Source organism: Phallusia mammillata, chromosome 8 (genome assembly GCF_965637545.1).
Source record: "Phallusia mammillata chromosome 8, kaPhaMamm4.hap1.1, whole genome shotgun sequence".
Lineage (NCBI taxonomy): Eukaryota > Metazoa > Chordata > Ascidiacea > Phlebobranchia > Ascidiidae > Phallusia > Phallusia mammillata.
In genome coordinates this window covers 4,905,434-4,930,238 of record NC_137259.1, presented here as the reverse complement: position 1 = coordinate 4,930,238, position 24,805 = coordinate 4,905,434, and the positions used below count along the sequence as shown (strand labels likewise).

The following is a 24,805-nucleotide window of genomic DNA, read 5'->3' as shown; positions in this document are numbered from 1 at the left end:
TTTATGTCTCACGACATTTGACGTTTCGTTGTCAGTTGGTTCCTTGCGTATTAGGTACACAGTTAAAGCAAATGAAATTTCCAACGTAGCATCAATAATCCTACGTTCCAACGTAGCATCAAATGCTGTGTTTTCTTGAGAAGCGGATTTTTATTTGTGTATTTAACGCGTATTGTTAGACAACCAGTTACAAACAGGTATTGTTACGCGCGCGCACACAATGCAAATCAAAACAGTAACCTTGTTTGCATTTGATCCTACGTTCCAACCTAGCATCAAATGCTGTGTTTTCTTGAGACGCGGATTTTTATTTGTGTATTTAACGCGTATAGTTAGACAACCAGTGACAAACAGGTATTGTTACGCGCGCGCACACACTCCAAATCAAAACAGTAACCTTGTTTGTTAAACTGCGCGCCGCCAGTTTTTAGCTCTTTACGTTTCATGGTATAGACGCGGTTGTAGCTAACTACTAGAAACTTTCTCCGTTGGTACATTAATTTTATAGAATATATATATTTTTTATATATAATTCCTGACTTTTAAGTACATTTTAACATTTCTCCCTGACGCAGATTTAAACACTAAATTCCCTGACATGTCAGGGGAAATCCTGACGTATGGCAACCCTATGCTAGTTTATGATATATTTTGCAGTGGCGGTTTTTGGGCTAGTTTTTACAAACTGAGTTCCGTTTTTTTAAAGAATGTGACGAGTAATACTCTATCGATTTACTTGCACATCGACAAACGCAGGCAGGCGTTAATAAGTAACAAGTCGTTGAATGGGTCCAGTGATATGTATTCAAGTGAACGCAATAAAACAGTTTTAAAGCATTTATTTCTCGTGCAATTTCTACAGTGGTACAGAAAATCTTTTAACACACGCGCTTAACTAAAAGCCTCTGCATGTAAAAAGCCAACAACGGCCAATTGGGGATCGTATGCAGAAAACAAAGATTAAAACCACAATTGATTATCATTTATTACTAATATGTTTTGCATTTTGACCGTTGCTGCATTCTAACCTTGCCGTAACGCTCAGGTCATAACAGGGACATTTCCGAAAAGCTTACTAAAGGGTCATGGAATTTGATAATGGTACAGGTATGCCTTTATCAAGCAGCGAAACCTAATACTCTCATTGATAGAGTTACTTTGTGTCAAAAGACAAAGGCAAACACAGAGCAGTTATAGTGGGGGAAAGTGAAGAGACCAAAGGTATATGATAACTTTTTTTCGAGTTGCTTCGCCGGTGCATTGGACAGTGGCGTTTTGGAATTAGTTTAGTTGAATCAAGAGACCATTTTTCCAGCGATTTAGGTTTCTTAAGTAAAGATTTGACTGTGCTGTCGGTATTTTTTATCCAAAGACTCAGTTACTACTTCAGTAAAACTCGATTCTACTCTTGCATCGTCATGTGAACAATCGAGTGTACTCCGGTTTCGGCGAGCAGGACTCGAGTTTGCTCTTGTTTCGGCATATGAATTCTACAGCACCCTACTTTATTTCAACTCGATTTTACTTCAGGAAAACTCGATTTTGCTATTGTTTCATCGCCAAAATGTGACGGCATTTTCTGCCCTAATAGCATTTTACTCGTATAGTTCGTCACGTAATAACTCGAATGCACTCTTATTTTTATGTCATTTTAAAACTCGATTTTACTCTTGTCTCGTTATGTAGACTGTTCATGATGCAAAGACTCGATTTTACTTTTAGTCAACAATAACTCGATTTACTCCGTTTTAGTCAGTAGAAACTCGATTTTACTTAAGTAAGACTAGATTTTTACTCTAGTTCCATAATATAAAACGTCGACTATACTCTTAATTTCGTCATCAAAAGACTCGCATTTACTCTCCACAGACATTCGACATTACACAGAAGACTGGAGGTGAGATTCTGCGGAAATTAGAAGTATTGGTGAAAAGCGAGATGTGGACAAAAGGTTCTCAATTCGAGTTTTACGTTCTTTCCAATTTCGTTTCAAGGCCAACAACGTTGTTCTTCGTTTTGCCGCAATATAGAGAAAGTCCACAACCAGGAAACGGATACGTTGACTTTTTAGGGTTGGTATAAAAAACAAGCAATGTTCACACATTAAATCATAGTACGCCAGGCCTTTCGAAGGCGTCATACGGAATCAAGCCGGTCTTCCAAGCATTCCCATATGGCAAAGCATAGGCTAGAAAAATCTAGCCTGCGGTGGGATTCGAACTCACGACAGAAGTCTTTTTTGGGAATCGCTATTTGAAAATGCTTGGGAGACATACTTGATTCGGTATTACGCCTTAAAATGACCTGGCTTACTATAATTTATCGAGATATGTATGCCGTGATCGCTGGTCTGTATGGACGCTTCAGGGCTAATCCTAGTATGAATGTATTAACCCTTTCACATATTCTTACTAATGTTTTGTCAAATAAAACAGTTCAAAAACAACTGTAGTCCCTAATTGAACTAGAATTTTAAAGTAATTTAATCAGATAAAAACCTTAAAGCTATGAGATTTTACAGTAATGTATACAATAAACAAAGATATTTTCATACTCATTGTACTAGATTGGATGCAAGATGGAAAAGTGACTTGCAACCCGCTTTGAAACCGGGTTTTAAGTCGATTTGCGAAACACTGTTCAATGAAAGGATGATTGAAAATCCGCAGCTATGGACCACAAAACAGTTTCGGTGCTTTGTTTTACTCCTGTTTGAAATCGCACGCAGGGTGCCCGGAGACCCTAGCGACTTGCCTCGTGGCTGGCAAATACGTGAAGGAATTGACATTGCTTTGGAGTTTGATCACAAAGTGATGTACGAACTCATGACGGATATGTTCCAGGGTTCGGGCTACTTAAGAATAGATGCCTACGAAAAGTTAGTTTGTGTAATACAGTGGTCCCCAACCCGGGGGGAATTTAAAAATATAAGTGGAGAAATTTACTACTAATTTGTGCATGTGGTTTTTAAATAGACACTTAAGCTCTAGGAATATGACCGGTGAAGTTGATAAAACATCCAATACAAAATGATCTTTGTATGGTTTAGCATCTACTATGTAGTATTAGGGTGAAATGAAAATGTTTTGAAATGTTAAGGGAGGAATTCGCCGAAAAAGGTTGAGAACCACTGGTATATTGCTTATGCCAGTTATTCTTTTTAACCACTTTTTTCTTCCACGTAGGCTGAAGACAGCGCGAAACATGGAAAGCCAAAATTGGCAATTGGCAACATTTGACGAAACTCAGGAGATTCAATGCAACAGCGCATAACAAACATTTTTAGTTTCGTGGTAAACTGTCTTTAGCTTGACAAAATAACCTGGAATCTCCCAATCAATCAGCAGGACTAAGTTTTTTTGGCAAATGGCCTTCATTTTTGGCAAATGGCCTTTTTTTTACTTTTTACTTTCTTTTTATTTAGTTTTAAATTATCAAAGCTGTAAAGTTTTAACTGTGATTTACATAAAATATGCTGTGATATAAGACACTGTAAACTTTAAAAGTGTTATAATATCAGTATTTACAAAGTTCATGCACTTGTTTTTTTTGTAATTTTGTGTTCTTCTTTATGAAATAATTTATACTTAATTGGGATCTATTTTTTCGCGTTTTTCAGTGTCTGACCTGCATTCTGTGTCACTTTAAACACATTAAACCTTCAATATAATCACATTAGTAAAAAATGAGTGTTTGTTAAAGTAAAAAAAATATATATTTCACATTTTTTATGCTAAAAGCGTTTTGTGCCCGTATACCTAAACCTGTTACTTTGCTTCAAAAATGTGGAAATCAATTTCGAAATGATTACATGTTATTTGCAATAATACCTAAAATATATATGATTCATGTGTGTATTTCTTTGTCCGCAAAATTTTCGCTGTATATTGTAAATGCAGTAAGCAATGTATTGTACAAACATTATAACATGTAGTATTCCAAATAGTGAAGTGACATATTGGTAAAATCAAGTATTATGTGTGTTTGAATACGCTGAAAAATCTTGCACTTATCTGAATATTCGTGTGCCTTTGTATTCCGACCAAATGTGTTGAAGTTAATAAAATCAAGCTATACGGTTGGCGGACTAAGCTTACAGAAAAGAAATTAACAAAATACGTGTAAAGATGATATCAAATCATATTAATTTTTTCTAATTGTGCAAAGAGTACAGTAAACTTCGGTTAAACCAGATTCGATCTGTCCGGATCTTTGCCTAATTCGGCAAAACTCGAGGTATAAATGATACGTAATGGGTAGAACATATAGACCGTTTTTATAGACCGACTTTTGTGGTTAAACGCAAATCTATTCAAGAAAACTTACTTTAAAAAGCTTGGTACTGGACTCGGTGTGACTTCAACAGACGACAAGCCTTTGTGACGTTTTCGGTCCACAACTTGAGCAGTTTTCCTACGTCACAAATCATTGCGTCATAAAAAAATACACGCCACAAAGGTTTAACATAAAAAAAACAAGTAAAAGTTGTAAGGCGAAATCTAATAGAATAAAGTACTACATGAAGTACTACACACTAAAAACTTGTAAGTTTGTACAGTATAGTCAAATATACTCGAGTATTTTTGTAACAAATAAAAATCGGTAAAAACGAGTACATGCTCTAGTCGCGAGTAGATTAACACATCGTGCAGTTGCAAAAGAATCCACGTAAATACAAGTCATATAAACAAGTAAATGCAGTGGCCATTTTAAATACTTATGTAACGATGAGTAAAGTTTAAGAATAACTGTCCCCTGTTAAACCGAGTTAAAGTGAATAACGAGTACCGTAAACGAGTAAATAAAAACCGGGTCATATAATCCAGAGTTCTAACGAGTATGTTTCGGTCATAATTCGGAGTTCAAATGGGTAGTTGGGTTACTAACGAGTAAATTGGGTCATATTAAAGTTGCGCATAAACTTGTAAGTAAAGAGTTAGTAACGTTTCTGACTGCAAGCGGGTACATTAAAACATGACAATGTGTTTGCAAAACAACAAGACTACAAAACAATACACTATAGTACAGTGGGTAGAGTAAGCAAGCTTCTAGCAAGAGCTTTTCGCCGCTACAAGTCGCCGCCATTTTGTTACCTTGTTCTCGGAGACGCAGCGGCAGGGGAAGAAAATATGTCGGCTGGTGAAGTTATTTGGGCGGGTTGTGCTTGTGAAGGGGATTGGTAAGTACGAGGATCAACACCGCTGTTTCATATAATATGAGTTAGATATAGACACAAGGGCAAAAAAAAACGTTAAACTGTGCTTACTGTATTTGTCCAACAGTACAGCATAATTTCTAAGCATTTTTTGATTTGAAAGGCAAAATTTAGATAAATTTCCACGGCACACCAGACAATATTTCGGCTTAAAGAGCAAGATCAGTAGTTCCCAACCTTTCGTAGACCGTGGCCCCATAAAAGTAACTTTTGGGCCTCGTGCCCCCCTTCAAGTAACCTTGTAGGACCTGTGCCCCTCTTAAAAATGTAAATGACAATCTCGTGTTGGAATTCGGTACTAATTACGGCTTTAAACAGGTCGAATAGAGTAAACAAGAATCCATACTCTTGAAAAACCTTAATATAGACAAATAGTATGTGAAATAGACGATTAAATTAGGGAATAAAGTTAGAAAGAAAATGGCTTTTAATGGGTGATTCTGGTGAACCTACACCCGTGGCCGCCCGGAACACAGCTCGTGCTCCCCTGGGGGGCATGGGCCCTGGTTGGGAACCACTGAGCTAGATACTAATCTCAAGTTATAACTTTTTGCAGTTTTAAGAGATAATTACTTTAAAATATTAACCGGCATTTCTAGCAGATCAACTAACTTGTTTTTTGAAAAAAATGCCCTTTAAAGCACGATTTTTTACCGTACATTCACAAACACGATAACAGGTAGTAATACAGACTTGCTTGCAAGAAGCTTAACAAAAAAGAAACAGTATTTCATAAAAGTTTGTAGGGCACTCACCCCAACAGAGCTGGAGATTGCAGTGACGAAATCTTGTTCACGGAGGCGTGACGCGGTTTTTGGTCATGTGGTTCAGACGATTCTTCGTCATCGGCAAAAAACGACGCTTTCATTGACTAGGGTGAAAAAAATAGTTGTCGAAATTAGATTGCGATGACGTAATTTCGTGAAAGTTTGTAAGTTTTTTTTTTGTAGCGATGAGTTATCTTCAAAACTTAAACAGATCAACAAATAGGGGACCAATGTTATGTTAGCCGCAAAAAGGTAAAAAAACATAGTTTAAATTCTGGTAAAGTGGCTCCTGCTTACCTAAACAGCAACAAGCAAATTAATTTAGGTTTAAACTTTAAAAATACAGTAAACCTTGAATTTTCTGGAATATGCAAAGATCCAGATTTACTGATGTAAATTAGTTCAAGCCTTACCACTTTACAAATCATTTCTACCTCAAGTTTTGTCCGAATTAGGCAAAGATCCGGCTTAACCGAGGTTACTATATGTATTTTACTCAAATCAGCATAACAAAAGAAAATATGCATTACTACTGCACCTGCATTCGATTTGAGTTAATTCGTGCGGAAAATGGTATTCTGTGCGAAACCGGAAAAATTGCATCTTGTTCCGGAGGTCGAACAGCTCGATCACTTGCATCCATAAACTCCGCCTCATCACCAGCATCTTCAATAGCATTATCCTCATCCTGGAAGTCGGCAATATCTTCTTTGCTCATCTCTTCCTCATCCAAGCCGTCTCCACCCAAACCAGTTGGTTTTGATAGTTTTTTGGGGTCTTGGGTTTCGATTCTTTTTGACCAAAGCTTGGTTGTTTTTGTCGCTTTCGTTTCATCACTTTCGGGTTTAGGTCTTGTATCCTCTTTAGCGCCCTCAGCTGGCGGTTTCTTGATAGCTTCGACTTCTACTTCGTCATCACTTTCAGGAAGACCGTACTTGGAAAAGTGCGACACCTAGGGAGAAAAAAGCAAGGAGTTTAAACTTCATCCTGATTTGAATTGACGCAATGTGCCATCGATAAGAATCAAAGTACGCCAGGCCCATCGAATGAAGTCGGTCTCCCAAGCACTACCATATGGCAAGGCACAGACTAGAAAGGCTGGCTTGCGGTGGGATGCGAACCACCGACAGGAGTCTTTCCGGGACTCGAGCTCTACCAGCTGAGCTACACAGGCTCAGTGGAGAATCCGCCGAAAGTCGAATCACACACACCGTTGCCTGCCTTATGTTCTGCACATGTCTGCTTCGCAGTAAGGGATCGCCAGTTCGACAAATGTTAAAAAAAGACAAAACCCTATTTTCAATTTCAAAACCAGGACGCTGCCGATCCCAGAATAGGTTTACATGTTAATGTGTATGTTTTTCGGCAAGTTAATCCAAAAGTTACATTCGATTTGCCTTTAAACTCTCCAGTTTGAAAAATTCAGACAACTGATGTGATTTTTCATAGCAATACCCGCTGTATTAATTTGGAAACAAAATGGCGTCCGCAAGGCCAATAGAGGCTCTACCAGCAACTCTATTTACCAAGTTGCGAATTTCACTTATCTGAATACTTAACATAAGCAAAATAAAGACAATTTGTGCTACGTACAGGTGTGGCTTGCGTCTTTTCAACCTTTTTTTGGCTCCACAGAGCTACAGGTTGCACCAGAATTGTATAAGGGGCCAGGAATTTGGACCCATACCCGAAAATACAAGCCTAAATTCCTCCCCGAATCCGATTTGAAAAAAACAAGCCCGAACCAGTCCCCAAAGTTGATGTAAACGCGGCAAAAATGGTAAAGTCAGGTCTGAATCCAGCCCTCATTATTGAAACCTAAACCCGAACCCAACTCGAAAAGCCCGGCTCGAATGACAACTCTACGTATCACATCAAGCTATAGACTAAAATTATTTATGAGACTAATGCATGTCAATTTGCGTCGTTTTGCGTATAGTCGTAGTTTTAACTGATTTTCCTTACCTGAAAGACCATGATATGTTTATGGTATTTTGCGAGTTTTTGCAGCTAAGATTTCAATTTGCTAGTTTTCCTTACCTGAAAAACCCAGGATCCAGTATCAGGCCTGTACTCCTTGAATCTTGCTCCCATCTTCGTTGTAGTTTGTTCAAGTTTTTGCTCCCAGCCCATATGGGAAAGACGTTCAGGGCTGGTCACTGGCTCTCTCGTTGCTTTATCGTTCGGCCACACACAGTCCAACGTGATTTCAGCTTTTCTGTAAAACGAGTAGAATATAAGTTTAAGTATTAGAGTTCGTATGTCGCCCAGTAGCTGTGTGAGTACCGAGTTAAAAACACCCCAAAAATGGGGTAATCAGAATATAAATAGAAAGAGTTATGAAGAACAAACGTTTTTACCCTGAATGGATAGTTGGGTATCATGAGTATCAAACTGTCTGTTATAATAACTTATGGAGTATTTAAGCGTTAGATTAGCGAAAAATATCGTAAAAACCGTTTGACAAACGGTAAATAAATAAACTGTTGCTGCCAAGCATATTGTATCAACAAAAATTTAGCTCTTCCAGCGGTTTTTATTAAAGTATGCCAACGTTCCGATGTCCTATACGAGACACCTTCATCAGGGTAATGACATAATTTGCAAACACATGGTATTATAAAGCGAAAAGGGCGGCGAAACACAAAAAAAAAAGCGGGCGGTGGTAAAAAAACGCAGTGCCACCAATGGTCTAGTGATGACACGTAGCTCAATGGTGCAAAAGCTACCGATAAGTAATCGGCATTAGAACGTCCGTTTTAACGTTCATCGTGTTGGTGCTTTAATAAAAGACTGCTGGAAGTTTACTCAATAAACTAGAATTTAAACCTGTAAACGGGGTTTAACAAGAAAACACAACAGCATCTAATTAAGCGAATAGCGCAATTTTAATTAAGTAGAAAAAAGTTGTCACAAAAGACAGAACGACATTGAGATTGTGAACCAAGTTTTTACTAAAATTTACAGTTATTACAGATGTTTAAGTTTGCCTAAACAAACCAGCATATTTACAAATACGCTTGTATTGATTTATCACAACTACTAAGGGTTTAATATTTATAGTAGACTGTTTACGAAAAACGTGTACAAAGCATAATTTATTCCTTAAAATTAACAGAAATACATATTTCGTCGCCTAAATTCAGGTAGTGGAAATGCCAAAATAATGTAGTTTAAAATATACATTAGGTAAAAACGCTTTTAAAATTGAATACCTACACAACGCAATGACAACAAACGAAACATGTAAAATAAGGATTTACACAAGTTTGTACTTGAAATTTACACAAGTTTGTACTTGAAAAATAACCCTTACCTGTTGAGACCCTCGCCCAAGGATGGTTTATTGTTATCATCAGGATATACTGTCACCTCTTTTCTTCGAATATGTACAATCTCATCAAAGTTCATACCAGTTATATTCAACTCCCCCTCAAAAAACACCGATCCGTAACCTGAAAGTAAAACAACTAATAATAAATATACAAAAAGAGTTTGAAAACAAAGGAAAATGCGACAATCTTGAAATTTGACCGTTTTTTTTTGAAGAAAAAATTTGACAATGTAATCCACGTATTTCAAAAGTTTTTTTTCTTTTCTTTGTCTTACAAACTATTTGGGTCAGTTATTGTGCTAATAATGCCAATCGCGATATTTTTGGGTTATAAGTATGAGTTTTTAGTAGGTCACATATCATAGTGGAAAACATTTAGAAAGTTATAACCCACCACATGTAGAAAATATAAGGAATTCTTTGAAAATCAGAACTGTTTTGAAATCTTATGTAGTGATATACTTAATAACACGTCATCTTTGAATGTCTGTGCGCAATTTTTTATAAATTCTTCCGGTACTTTTTCTCGTTATATTAACTAGTTCTTAACCAGGGTTCGATCGAGCCCCAGGGCTTCGGCAACGCTTTTTGGTTCGACGAAGATCTTTTAAAGTAGAAATACTCGGCGAACGTTTTGAAAAACTATGGAGGTATATAGTCGCTAAAAATAGCAATTTTTATTTGCTAGATGGCAAAACATCGGAAGGTTAAAACTAGGTTATATTTACGTAACAAAGAATACTATGCGCATTGTTCGTAAGCAGCCAAACAACGAATCTTTGTTGACACCAAAAACGTAGCGTCAAAAGTTAAAACCCTACGATATAACTTGTTGGGGTTCGACCAAAGGCTGAAGAATGTCGTAGGGGTTCGGCCGTGATTAAAAGGTTAAGATCCACTGACATAGAAGAGGATAGAGTTACGTCACACCGCACAGAGTGCCGCGTTAAAAATATTCTCAAGAAAACACAAGTGGCCGATAACAATCTATTTTCAATTATTGTGCTGGTGTCAAAAACTTTCGTTTGTGGTGCCTTGTCGGCGCGATCGTCACGGTAAATAAGTTGTGGGCAATGACGAATAAAAATAAAACTATTGTTGGCTCGAAACAGCGCCAAAAACTTTCTTTCAAAAAACGTAAGATGTTTAGTTTTGTATGTGGGTTCAAATTACTAAATCTTGAAGAAACATGTTTTTGCACAATTTTAATGTTTATAAAATATTTCGCTTGTGGTGCTGTAACTTCTATTACGGGAAATCACTAAAAAACAAGGATTTTTGATAAACCCATTTGAGATCGAACCTAAACTAACATTTTTGCATCACCCGAAGCGACGCTGCAAAGAATAGCAAGAAACTTAACAAGCCTCGAAATTTTAGTCATATGAATCACAACACCTAACTTCGGTTTGTGGTGCTCACACAAAGGAGCGCACTAAATAACATTAAGACGTTTTGTTTAAAGTAACTCCGAATAGTGGAACTGAATACGTATGTTTGTAACACGAAAATCGTATGGCGAGAGAAAACTACGAACAATCACACAGTTCATATTCTAGTAATAAAGTCTCTACTGGTTTGAACTATATCTTTTTCCGTCAACCAGTATCTTTTCACAGTTTGCAAGCATTAAAATGATGTATGTTTCAGCATATTTTAATTGAAACACGGTCGCCCTTGACTTTTGCAAGCAAAAAAAAACGCCCAACAGTTTGTGTTAGAACTTGCTTTGTTCGGTTAGGACAGGCATGTCCAAACTTTTTAGTGAAGACGTCTGCGGGCTAATGTTATTGGGACCGAAATACGTAAACATAACTGCTACAAATTTTTATGGTTAGACCAGAATGAAAAAAAAAGGAATTTGCACACTGTACACACTGTAAAAATGTTAACAGTAATAGTCGTTTTTGACATAATAGACTTGTACGGTAAGTGGTCATGGTGTGATATCATAAGGTAGAGATTTTAAACAGTATTGTATTTTTAATATAACTGTTTTACAAATACTCAATTTACCTCTTTCTGGGCTCATAGTTTGTAAGTACTAGTTATGATGGTTACCTGAGAGACATAAATTAATCTGTACCATATAATTTAAGCTCATCAACACAACAAAACATGTTGTAAATAAAATAAACTTTTTACCAGCTCTTCCGATTGTAAAGTTGTGCACAACACAGCGCCCATCTTTGTCAGTGTTCTTGGCCAGATCGCCCAACCCCGGGATTGTGTAATATCCAGGTTTTGAAAGAATAATACCAGCAGGATGAGGTTCTTTCTCAACCTGTGCAAAAACAGGGTGTGTGCAGTAAAGGATAAATGAATTTGGATCTTTGCCTATTTCTCGAGATACAAATGATTTGTAATGTGTTAAGGCTCAGAATGAATAGACATCAGTTAATCCGGATCTTCACCTAACCCGAATAAATTTTTTTGGTCCAATCGGGTTCGAAAGAACCGAAGTTTACTGTATTTTGTCATTCTGTATTCACACTTTATGTTTGTTACCTCTGATTAAAAGTAATAACTAGAAAAATAGGTAAACATGGAACTATATTTTTTCCCAAGACTTCAAACTGGAGACAGGTGATATCATGTCACTAACATCATACAAAGCCAAACACAATATTTTCAGTTTTATGACACCTACCCCTTCTTCCAATCCATTCATTTCTACTTCTGCATCCCCATCTTCTTCTAATGCTGCAAGACGATCTTTGGTGACGGTCAGAGGGGATGAAACTGGTTGAGACGGAAGGCTCTTCGATTTCTTGATGTTTAATGCAACCATTGTATCATCCAGGTTGCCATCTGAACCTTGCTGACCGTTCAATCTGTCCAACTGTAAAATTGCCATGTATTAGCTCTTTATGTTAGTTAGCCAATTTAAGTGCTGTTAGATAGGAATGGCAAGTCTGTCAAAGAGATGTACTCAAATGGTCAGTCAAATGCTTTTTTTCCTTTTAAACAGCACAAAATGAAAATTTTAGTTCTGTGGTTGTTGTTTAAAGGTAAAACAGTTCTGGTAGCCCTTAAGTAGAAAAGTTACAAGATTTATTGAGATTTTGCTCATTTTTGCTTCTGTCATTTTTGGAGTGAAGTGCAGTAGGTATGGGCAAGAAAAAAGTAATCCATTGATAGCAGTTTAGGATTACCCCAAACACATCAATTTAAATGCACAAATTATATTAAAACATACAAAAACCTTTTAGTCAAAATCATAAAGAATAAATAAATTTACTCCAGGTTGGGTTGATCCTCAAAGTAATCAGTAATCACTGATTGGTAAACTAACCTGAACAACAGGGCCTCTTGATACAGGAGTATCTGTGATGGCATCATTGCCTTGTGATGTTGGTAGTGAAGCAGTCTTGTAAGGTATTGTTTCAGCAGCATCACTAAAGATTATAATAATACCATCACTCAACATTTGGTTAAGATTTAGCATGATACAGGTTAGCAAAATACTGGAAAGGATAACAAAACAATGAGCGAAAAATGGTCTGTTTTTGAGATACATTTTCCATTTCTGTAGTGAGATGAGTTATGTATGCTTGCACAATGGTAAACTATCATGTAGCACAAAAAAGTGGCATGCCCCAATGAGGACTAAATAGGTTCACCATCATTATAGGAGGTTGTGACTGGAGCTCACAAGAAAGTGAGGCTGGCACATACTGTTAAACAGTTTTCTTTGGATCAACAGAAACCCTTATAGTTATTCACAATTCAAGTTTAACACTAGTGATGGGACAATACCAGGTTTTGAAGCGAGTACCGATACCGAGTACAGTACCACATGTATATACCTTCGATACCGAGTACGATTACCGAGTACTTAAGTGTAGTGTTGTACTTAGTTGTATATCACTGGCTAATTTTTCTGCCATGGTTGGGGTACAGGCGTGCACACACACATGCAGAAAAATGTAATCTCCATGTGATAGAGAAAAATGTATACAGAACCTGGCGGAACGTTTTTCCAATTTTGTGCTGTCAGAAGCAAATATTGGCATAAAGTTGCCCGTATTCTTATGGTGTAAATCGGCCTTCGGTACTCGCACGTTGGTATCGAAAACTGAGACAAAACATTTCGATACCGAGTACGAGTATCGATACCACTGAGATTGTTCGATACCGAGTACCCGTCCCATCACTATTTAACACAATTTTATTCAAATAGAAACATAAACAGATCATTAATGAACATAATTGTAGAACAAACGCATAACAGAAGACTTATAAACACATTCAAAGTAACACACCAAGTCAACTACAACTGCACACACCAACCACAACTGAACACTGACACAAGGTCAAGAACTAATCTGTAACAACTTGGCACACTGCCAAATGGCAAAATCAGTCAACCATAAACAATTACACTCATGCATAAAATAAAATCACTGATGTAAGGAATTAAAGGAATAAAAAGTTAAAGGGTACACAAAATGTCTTAACACATACTAACTAATTTTGTTTAAGTATTGTAATAACACAATTGACCAATGCTTTTCAATCTTTTTAACTTGTCATATATTCAAAAGCACTTACTTTACACTAAACCACAAGCATCACTCAGAAGGAAATACAAATATTTATTTATTACTTAAGACATAGATGAGCTGGGATCAGCCCTGAAGCGTTGATGCAGACCACCAATCATGGGACACACATATAGAAATCATAGTATTCCAGGCCCATTAAAGTCGGCATACCGAATCAGACTGTTATCTGTCACCAAGCACTTACCATATGGCAAGGCTAGAAAAACTTGGCCTGTGGTGGGATTTTTACAGGAGTCTTTCTGGGACTCGTGCTCTACCAACTAAGCTACACAGGCTCAGTGAAGAACCCGCCGAAAATTGAATTATATATTATAGTATATTCTTTGGCCATTTACCTAAATACCCTTCTTTGAAATTCACTGGGCATCGGTTCTTTGTCTGTAGAAGCAATTGACCCTGGAGCTGATGAAGACGATGATGATCCATGGGGAGTTCCCGGGTAAGACCCACGTTGATTGGGGGTCACCTTAATTGTTAGTCTCTTTACACTCGACCTGAAAGCAGATTAAACAGGTTTGAGCAAAACAATAAACTCAAATTGATTTTACTTACAGTCTGGTACAGAGTTGTAAATGGGCCTGAAATTGGAGCCTAAACCTGGCTCGAATCTTAAAGAACAAGTCCCATACCTGGCCAGAACCCAAATCATTTTTGACAAGCCTGATTAGGCCAGAACGCTTGATTGACAGGCCAATACATTAAAAGCCTCAGAAAAGAATAGAGACAACAGACACAATAGACAATTGGTCTCGTTTAAGGGCTGTTTGACGTTAGGCCAGGTCCAGCAATTGGCTACTTAGCTAGATAAACGTATTCGAAAAAATACAAACAAAAGTTTAAAGTCAGGCCAAAAACAGGCCCGTTTTTTTATAACCTAAGCCCGAACCTGACCCGACTTACAACTGAGGTCTTGCATGGCGTTAAACAAAATGACATAAGTTTCTGTGATAAAATTGTTTTAAGGGTATTTCCAGCGGGAAACCCCCCTTCCTTTGCATTGTCAATGATTGCAATTGTTGCTAAGTTAGAATTAATTCATCATTATTACTGTTGTCAATCACTTATGCAATGCGAGTGTAGAATTTGATTGACAAACAATGATAATGTAAACAAAAAATACTTCAAAATCTGATTGACACCTAAACATTTTTATATATGTCATGCAATTGCAATACTGTGCACTGTAAGCTTTAAACAAAACATGTCGATTTTAAAATTGTTAAATATGTCGATTTTAAAATCGTTAAATACTATGGTTTAAATGTCAAAACAATTGCTATGACATATACTTCCTTTATAATATATATTTAATTAGTTTATTCATAAGGCCAAATTTTAAAGCTTAGACCTTAGACAAAGCATGAATCTAATTTAAAAGAAACAAATTCTAACCTTGCAACAAAACTACGATTACTGACAACCGACTCATCCTCTTGTTCAAGGCCAGCAAACAGCTGATGGGATTTGTTAGGGGTGCCCGAAGCACTAAGGGAGTGAGGGTGGCGAGCTTTTGGTCGAATTCGGGACGAGGGGCCTGGAGATACTTTGTATAATGGTGACTGGATTGCAGCTTTCTGAGCTGCTGGGTTCGTCGGTTTCAAAGCTTCTTTGCGCTTCACAGGATCGCTGAGGGAGTTTTTGAACAGTGGCGAATCCCCAAATGGTGCTGACAAAAGTGCCTGGAAAATCAAAGTACACATTTTTGTTGTGACTAAAATAGAAAAAATCAAGAAACACAAAAACACTGTATTCACTACATTATGACTAAAAGGCCAAAATGTGTACCTGTGTCACATCTCTACACACTTTTTGGCCTTTATTCATAGTATAGAAAGTGCAATATTTCTTTTTTTGTAAATCGAAGCATAAAAAATTGCAGATATTGTTCATTACAATCTATTCAAAAACTCTTGTAAATGCTTTAAATGACACTATAAAATTCAATTGAAAGTTGAAATAAAATCCAAAATACTTCAAGTTGTAAAGTGCTATACAAAATATGTAAACATGGCATAGCAAAAAAAAATTCTTTTAAGTAACACAAATTCAAACCTGAAGCATTTGAACAGATTGTTCGTTGGATCCTGTTGACAATGTAGCAGGAGCCTGAGTCCCTCCAGCAGTATTCTGTTGTCCAAAACCAGTTGATCCAAATCCTGTCGTCCCTGTGCCACCCAGTGTGCTCCCAGGAAAATTAAACCCAGAAGTAGTGCCTGATTCCAACAAAAAACTCTGATCACTTGACATTTTCAGTAGTATTTGGCTGGCTTTAGTCTAACTGGAATGCTCGAAGCATAGATCACTAAAGAGAGCTTTCTATTACACAACTGGCTTTAAATAAAATGTATTGATTCTGTATCACTGCACCAAAAAAGGTGTAGAATTGAGCAAGCAGCTGCCCTGTCAAGATACATATGCATCAAGCTTAAAGCTAAAACAATCTAGCCACAATGGGATTGTTCAAACCAGTGGTGTGCATCTAAACTATTACAGAGCAGTGCTAGTAAGTAATTTCTTCATTTTGTTTCTGACCAGATCAATGTACCCAGTGCAATTTTCTGGGTACTAACAATGTGACTTGTTAATTCAATATCATAAGCAGTACACTAGGGATGTGCCAAAACTGCAAATGTTCTGTTTGGTCGAGCACCGAGTCTCACTTAAATGCTCGGTGCTCGGCCGAGCACGCTCGGTGCATTATGACGTCACAAAAAATCCCCTTTCTACGTGTTAGCTCTGCAAGGTCTCTTACGTCACCAACGGTGTATTAGGCTGTGCAGGGCTCAGAAGTACATGTTTTTCCACCATCTAATACATTTGAAAACTCATTTGTTTTTGTTCATAGACACCCTTTCGAACACTATAGTTAAGTGTGTTAGCAGGGCATGAATATGCAAACTTAATGCTCGGGTCAGTTTGTGCAACTGCTCGGCCGAGCACCGAGCACCGAGCATCAAAAACAGGGATGCTCGGTACCGAGTACTCGGGTTCTGGCTCGGCTCGGCGCATCCCTACAGTACACAACAAAGTAAACAAACACATGTACTTGGAATCAGCCCTCAGGTTACACTTATTTACAAACCATAGTATATATGTCAGGCCCATGAAAGCGCAATAATTGATACCAGTCAATACAATCTTGCATTAGTGGTTCAAATCCCACTACAGGTATTTTTTTCTTGCTTTCGTGTTTACCAATTAAACACTTACAGCTTTTTGTTTCAAAACTTGAAGAAGTTGTAGAGGCAAAATGGTGAAACCAGAAATACTAATTTTTAACACACAACATGCTTTATGTGGTGGTAGCAATACCTCGCTTACAATGAGAAGCAAGAGATTTTCACTTTTTTTTTTTTTTTCACTATGCTTCGGTCATTGTGTTTACAAAAATTTCGGCAAATATGATACTGTACACAGCTTTCAGTAGCTTAACTGCGTTAGTGGCTTATCTACACTAGTGAGTGCCAAAGCAAACAACAGAACCAACTTTAATTGAAAGCCAACCCATTAAACATTTTGTCTTTAATGAGACACAGAAATATAAAATATTCAAAAATATCAACATTATTCTCATGAATGGTTAATATTAAAAATGTGAGATTATGGTTGTTTTAATTTTTTTTTTGGGGGGGGGAGGCTGTGGATGATCTGCTAGGTTAACTGGGGTCATAATTTATCACAGACAGAAATCTATCAGTAATATAAATTTCATAAATAGACAAGCACAGTTTTTAACCAACTGACAGAGTTATTCTAACCTGCTGCTGTTCCAGTATTGCCAAATAACCCCTTATTTTGTGTTCCTGTGTTAAAGGTAGAACCAAAAAGACTTCCACTCTGTGTGGTTGTAGTTCCAAAACCAGTTTTATTTCCAAATAGTGACGATCCAGCTGAATAAAACAAAATGTTCAATCTAATCCAATCTATCATCAGTATGCAAAATCAGTACAATGCTGTATATTTTATTTATTAGATCAGTAGTTCTCACACTGTGGTACGTGTACCACTAGTGGTACGACGGAACTTTTCAGGTGGTACGCGAGTAGCTTTCTGTGATTCCTAATTTAAGTCTGATCAAAAATTGCAACTGAACTGACCTAACTGATCAGTCCTGGGTTGAAACTCGGGTTTTGGACATTTTTTTGAAATTGCTAAATATGCTAGCCAGGGGTTGAGAAAGTGGGCTTATTTCTTGGTCTATCTATTCAAACAGGGTTTAGTTTTGGGTGGTAAGCAGCGATAGAAAAAAATGTCAGCTGGTACGCGATCCATACAAGATTGAAAACCACTGTATTAGATTGTAAGCAACAACTTTTTTACCCAATGGTAGCAGCTTACAATCAAGGACAGGTTATATTTTAATGCTATGCCGATACCATTTGTAGTTTGTACATTTTTTCATTTTGATTTGATTTGTGTTTAGTATTCATTTGCATGCAGACATCACATGCCAAGATATATTCTGCTGGGTACAGTTATATATTTGCCAAACTAACAACTGTTTACAAATAGCTTTACTACGTAGCCTAAGAAAGAAGCAGTGTGAAACAAAAGTATCTAACATTACAGCATGCAGCTTACAATCAAGAGTGGCTTACATTAACTTAATACGGGTAAGAAAAACAAAGCATAAGTCAATGAATATATATGTAATGTATATGTGTATTGGTTTATTAATAAAAACTCATAGAATAGGCTTGAGCAAAATTAAGCACTATTTTTTAATGAACAAAACAAATAATATTGAAGCGTGCATTTACCTGTGTTAGTTTGACCAAATCCTGTGGAACCACCAAAAAGTCCTGTGGCAGGTTTCGAAGTATTTGCTGAACCGAACATTCCAGTCCCGGTACCAAACCCAGTGCTAGCAGTTGTTGTGCCAAATCCGGTCGGTTTACTCCCAAAAATATTCTGCGTTTTATTTGCAACTATTTTAATATTATCTTTTTAGAACAGGTTAATATAATTTCGTTTTTTAACACATTAATACTGTCTACCGAAAAAACTGCTAGTTTACAAAGTTAGATTACGCCAAAGCATGGGAAATTTAAAACCCGTTGAGAATTCTCATTGTATGGGAAAGGTAAATCAAATTTCTGGACTCCCAATGTCTCTAATCATAAAAACATAAAACTTGTTAACATTTCACAAGTTGGCCACTAAGCATTATTAGGTTTAATTGGGTAAAAAACTAATACTATTTTTTACAAGTTGTGATTTAAAGTTTAGACTGAAAAAATGCCCACAAAAAAATTAAAAGATAAGTGAGCAAGAAGTTTAATAAGCTGGTAAAAACAAAACTTACAGATGCAGTTCCACCAAATCCTGTTGACCCTGTTGCTCCAAATCCTGTTGTTCCTGTTCCAGTGTTCGATCCAAATAAGCTTCCAGTTGAAGTTGCAGTGTTGCCAAATATGCTGCCAGTCTACAAAACAGTGCAAGCTTCAAAATACATTCTTTTCCCCATTTACTATGAAGCATTTAAATGCCTTATGAATTAAGTCAAATTCTGAAAGCATGTTCAAATGCTAATATGTATGCTACAGACAAGTCTGGTTAATCGCATATTCTGTTTAACACAGCAAAGGTAAATCCAAGGTATTATATTGTTAATTGCATACAGAAATTGGTAAAATCGGACATTTGACTACCAAGAATTTATAATGTATTATACATGAAATTCCTTGGGCTATAGATTGTAGCAACAATGTTACAATAAACAAACAAATCAAAGTCAGTAAGTTGTCAAATTGAGTTTAAAAAATTTTATTTGTAAAAAACAGATATGCATTTACTGATCTGTTTGAATATTAAAGCACAACGCTTTTCACATCTATTTGGGCTGTTGCATTCATCAATAAACTTATGAATAGATCATTGCATAAGATTCCACAAAACAGACCTAATTAAAGTGTATGTTAAGTTTTACTTACTGGTTTGCTTGCAGTATTTCCAAACAAAGATTTTCCATTTGATGTTGCCGTACCAAAACTTCCAAATCCGGATGTAGGTTTTGCAGCACCAAATCCAGCGCTTTTATTGCCGAACAATCCACCAGCGTTGGATGTATTTGTTGAACCAAATAACCCACCACTTGTACTTGTTGATCCGAAGGCAGGCTATAAATGTGAAGAGAGAAAATGTATATGCCTGGCTACAAGGTTATAATGCACAGATGGCATATAAATAAATAAAAAGAGCTTGACAAACAATCTTATACACATTATTTGACAAGGAGTGAAAAAGCTTTTCGATGCCGAAACTTAAAGTAGTGTTATCAAATACCTTGCTGCTACATATCATCAATGATAATTCATGTCTTCGTTTTTTTTTTTTTTAGGTAAAATTAAAATTAATACATTTAAACACAATATTTAGTATAACTAACCAGAAATGGTTGCAAAATACTGAAAAAAATGGAAAATTTGAACAGTAAATGTCAACTTTTGTTATTGTAAGCAAAGTTCTGGCAATGTTTAACTGAGATACCTGGCAAAAATCAATTTTATTTAGTAATGTAGACTTAGGAACACTATACACAAACCTGAAAAGTAATTTAATCATAAATGAAGAACTTGGCAGTTATGCTTATGACTAAATGACTTTGAAGTCCGTGTATAGTGTTCCTAAGTATATTGGATGCCACCATGGTATTGATGTCAAGCTTAACAATGGAGATTGTTGAAACGTCTACATGATGTATTCTACAAACACCAAAATGTTCTTTGGCACTTATGTTTATGATTAAATGTAGACTTACTTTAGCAGCACTGGACCCGAACAGGCCACCACCACCACTTGCAGCAGTTGATGTTTGTCCGAAATTAAAAACACCTGATGATGTAGTGTTCCCAAAAGAAGATGCTGCAGTTCCCGTACCTTGATGCAAAAATTATACAAGTATGTTAAGCAAAAGTGTTTACGGGCTTTTAAGCAGTGTTTCATACCGGAACGGAACGGAACGTTATACCGGAAAGAAATAAATAATTTTTGGCTCAAATACCGGAACGAAATACCGAAATAAAAAATATTCAAAACACCGGAACGGAACGAAATACCGTTATTTTTTATTCCGGTATTTTGTTATGGACATTTGACATGATACAATTGCTGAAAATTTCGTGCCGTTAAGCTATCATAAAAATTGAAGCTCCTACAATTTACATCCGTTTGACCATCATTGACAAATGTCATGTGACGTAACAACTACCGACAATAATTCTTGTGTGTTGCAACTTTCTTCCTTTTTTCGCTTAATAGTTGCAAAGACCACAAAGAAATGCTTGTTTGTTCAGACCGAAATACCGAAAAATACCGTTATAAATTTATTTCGGTCAGACCGGAACGAAATGAAAATATCGGTCCAGAACGAAATAAATAATTTGCTCAGAACGAATAACGTTATTTGGTTTCATTCCTTTCGAAACACATATGAATTCGATACGGTATGAAATACTGCTTTTAAGTTAGTGCAGTGGTTCCCAACTGGGAGGAATTTCTTTAAAACTTGAGGGGAGAAATTTACATTTATTTTTTATGTGGTTTGTTTATATACATGACCTATGATGTTAATATGACCTATGATGTTAAAAAATGACCACATTTTTAATGATCTTTGTTAGGTTTAGCATAGGGGTCTCCAACACGCGACCCACGGGCCACATGTGGCCCGCCAGGCAATTTTCCGTGGCCCGCGGCATTATAAGCAGATGAAAAAATAAACAAAAATCTTGTAAAATTTAAAGGATGTGTTTGTTTTATTCACCCTTCAAGTATTTCACAATTCAAAATCATATATCACTAAGTCAAAAATACCAAATTTTACCTTTGTGATACATTATTATTAATGTGATGTAATAATGCAACCTTATTCTGATCATCAAAGGGTGAAGTTAAAATCCGTCAAGTTTTTTGTGTCCACTAGTTTTGTTTAGCTCAGGGATAAGGAACTTTCAAGTTCATGAAGGCCAACCAACATTTTGTTGACACTTATGTTGGTCGCATTGACTTTTTCAGATGCCTATAGGCCAGTGCAAAGTCTCCAGTGGTTTCCAAACCATTTCATTTACATAACAGACGTTTCGTAATTTTCCGCGGTCCACGATGAATTCAATGCTAAAACCATGCAATTAACCAGCTTAAGCTGCTAAAAGTAATTTAAACTTTCATCACTACAGCTTTAGGATTTATTTTACCTAAATATTATCACACATATCAATGTTCTAAGAGCGGGTTGTGACATCACAGACAAAACTAAGATAGGGAATTATGCGCAAACAATTTCTTTGTTGATTTTTATGAAAATAAAAAGCATTGATGAACACGGAAGTAAGATTGTAAAGTCATGAGCTCTTGGAGGTCAATGAAAATAACGCTGTTAGCCAATAAGGGACCATAAACTAGAACATTTTGACATGTAAGACTGCATGTGGCCCGCGGCCTCTAAAAAATTTGAAAATTGGCCCGGTACAACTGTTGGAGACCCATGGTTTAGCATCTACTATTATGTAGTATATTGGGGGAATTCCACAGAATTTGTGATTCACAAAATGCAGTCATAAATACTTTACATGAAACTGAAAAAGTTTTTACAAAAAAATTTCAATATGGTTTAATTATATATACAATAAAATTGCATGAACCTGTACATCCACAAAACAGCCTGATTTTTTTCTGCCCAAAAAATAAGTTGTATTAACTATTATAATGAAACAACATACCTGGGCCTTTTCTACCAGCAACATAATCCTCAGCTCGGAGCTCTTCGAAGCTTTTTGCTTCATACTCCTTCATAGCAGTGATGCATTGGTGTCGTGTACTGATGGTTGTCGACACCCCACTTCGCATCATTGTGTCATTGCCAGAGGTTGCTGTAAACTTTGTGCCACCTGTGCCAGATTGTTGCTGACCAAAACCAGCTACAAGGTAATAATTTGTAGTTAGTGTAAGTCAGAGATTAAGATCAAGCCTTTAAATCACAAAATCTATACGGATTGGGCAAAGATCTGGATGAACTGAATGCAGATTAGTGCACGTATAAATGGTGCCTCATTTTTGTACTGAAAATCCATATTTTACACAATCGTTTTTTGTTGGGCTACAGCGCTTCGTTTTTGCCCATTTGTTTTTGTATTCATGCAAATAAAAATTTTGTTTGTTATGCAGGTATATATTTACAAGGAAACAAAAGAGCTGCCAACAAAGGTTTGGTCTTTATACCACCTAGTATCTTCCTCAAGGTTATACACAATGTCTAAGATAAACTTTGAAAAACTATTCTTTTAATATGCTTGATTTTTTTTATTCTAAAAAGCCCAAAATCCAAAATAACTAAAAATTTATAAAATCTTACCAGTTGCTGTGCCACCCCCAAACAAGGACCCTCCGCCACCAAATGTTGATGTAGATGATGTAGCTGTACTTCCAAAAAGTCCTCCAGGCTTTTGCTGCTGTCCAAATGAGCCAAATCCACCTGCAGTACCTGAGGAACCGAATCCTTGCTGTTGAGTTGTTGGAGTCCCAAATATGCTGTTGCCAGTTTTTGCTGTTGGTGTACCAAAAATACTCCCAGTGCTGGTGTTTGCAGCTCCAAAGCTAAATCCTGAACCTATAATTTAAACAGGTCATTTCAAGCAACGTGTATGTATCATACAGTAAACCTCGCTTAAACCAGATTTGGTTAATTCTGATACTGTATTCGCCTAATTCGTACGAAAACGGAAGTACAAATGATTTATAATACGGTAAGGTTTCAACTACTTGACATCGGTTAATACGGATCAACGCTTAATCTGGACAATTTTTTCTCAGTGTGCTGTATCTCAACAAAGTCACTTAAAGTTAGGTGATAAATAGCAATAAAGTGATATTTAGGCAGGAACTAGGCATGCTACATTCAATATGGTCTAATATGTTATTTTTGTTAACGTTTCAGTTTGGTCATAGTTCAGAGTTATTTCAATTTTATTTCTTACTAACTTCCATGTACTGTAAAATTGTAGACTATCCTTAAAAAAATTTGAAAAAAAATATTGCTCTATTGAATTGCCTGTTGTTCGACAAACAAATCAATTGCAATACAAATGCCGTGTACGATGTGTAATCGTTGAGCAAACAATTTCACACACAAATGTCGAAAAACAGTTTTGCATAAACAATAAATAGATACCTGTATTGGGTTTGGCTCCAAATCCTCCTGTGCTTCCAGTTCCTGAACTTCCAAACAATCCACCACCAGTTGTAGTGGTTTTATTTCCAAACAACCCTCCACTGGTATTCCCTAAAAAACAGGATTTGTATGCAAATAATGTATATACATATTAATATGCAGTTTGTTTTAGTTGAGTTGAGTTTATTTCGCTGGGCAAAATCATAGCAGCACAATTGCCCTAAAATATTCACCAAGCCGGAAATAGCTGCTCAACGTTCAGGCAGTAAAAAGCGCGATAAAGTTGAGGGTACACTTGGTGGAGGGATGGTAGACGCGCTGCAGCTACACTGTTTTAGACCCATAATAAATTACTAAAACCATATCACAAAATTATTTGTAAATAATTGACAAATTTTAAAGTGTTGTTATGCTGTAAAACATACTTGTACATTTACTTACCAAGTCAACCAACATCTGTACATATTCCAACCAAGTTTACAAACAGGCCCAACCAGTATATATCTTAGCTATCTATATAAATGGCAAGCTTTGCTTAATTTAAGTTGGTTGTGTTTATACATATATTGCTTCAAAGTATGCCCATTTAATTTGACCAAAGGGTGTATAAAAAAAATTTATCCCAATTTAAGCTTCTCAATTCAGATTAATGGTTTGTTCAAAGTTTTTCACCAAGAAGTTATAAAACAAAAAATACATAAAATTTCAAACCTAAGTTGGGTTTAGAAGTACTGACATTACAGCTACAGGAAA

The 24,805-nt window shown here is 36.4% G+C and overlaps 1 protein-coding gene across 1 annotated transcript in view; it reads right to left on the bottom strand.

Annotated features, from left to right (window-relative positions):
* Nucleotides 1-24,805, bottom strand: part of LOC145203862 (nuclear pore complex protein Nup98-Nup96-like) — a 44,109-nt gene that overhangs the window by 19,099 nt on the left and 205 nt on the right. Inside the window, exons 2-21 of the mRNA XM_080076193.1 lie at nucleotides 24,053-24,163; nucleotides 23,237-23,491; nucleotides 22,605-22,802; nucleotides 20,645-20,763; nucleotides 19,818-20,003; nucleotides 19,190-19,309; nucleotides 18,645-18,795; nucleotides 17,643-17,774; nucleotides 15,937-16,097; nucleotides 15,277-15,563; nucleotides 14,220-14,378; nucleotides 12,612-12,714; nucleotides 11,967-12,158; nucleotides 11,462-11,600; nucleotides 9,299-9,437; nucleotides 8,023-8,200; nucleotides 6,521-6,934; nucleotides 5,971-6,086; nucleotides 5,094-5,201; nucleotides 4,327-4,413 (exon numbers count right to left, since the gene is read on the bottom strand). Of these exons, the coding sequence (XP_079932319.1) occupies nucleotides 4,327-4,413; nucleotides 5,094-5,201; nucleotides 5,971-6,086; nucleotides 6,521-6,934; nucleotides 8,023-8,200; nucleotides 9,299-9,437; nucleotides 11,462-11,600; nucleotides 11,967-12,158; nucleotides 12,612-12,714; nucleotides 14,220-14,378; nucleotides 15,277-15,563; nucleotides 15,937-16,097; nucleotides 17,643-17,774; nucleotides 18,645-18,795; nucleotides 19,190-19,309; nucleotides 19,818-20,003; nucleotides 20,645-20,763; nucleotides 22,605-22,802; nucleotides 23,237-23,491; nucleotides 24,053-24,163 (3,355 nt within the window). The remainder of the gene's footprint in view (nucleotides 1-4,326; nucleotides 4,414-5,093; nucleotides 5,202-5,970; nucleotides 6,087-6,520; nucleotides 6,935-8,022; nucleotides 8,201-9,298; nucleotides 9,438-11,461; nucleotides 11,601-11,966; nucleotides 12,159-12,611; nucleotides 12,715-14,219; nucleotides 14,379-15,276; nucleotides 15,564-15,936; nucleotides 16,098-17,642; nucleotides 17,775-18,644; nucleotides 18,796-19,189; nucleotides 19,310-19,817; nucleotides 20,004-20,644; nucleotides 20,764-22,604; nucleotides 22,803-23,236; nucleotides 23,492-24,052; nucleotides 24,164-24,805) is intronic.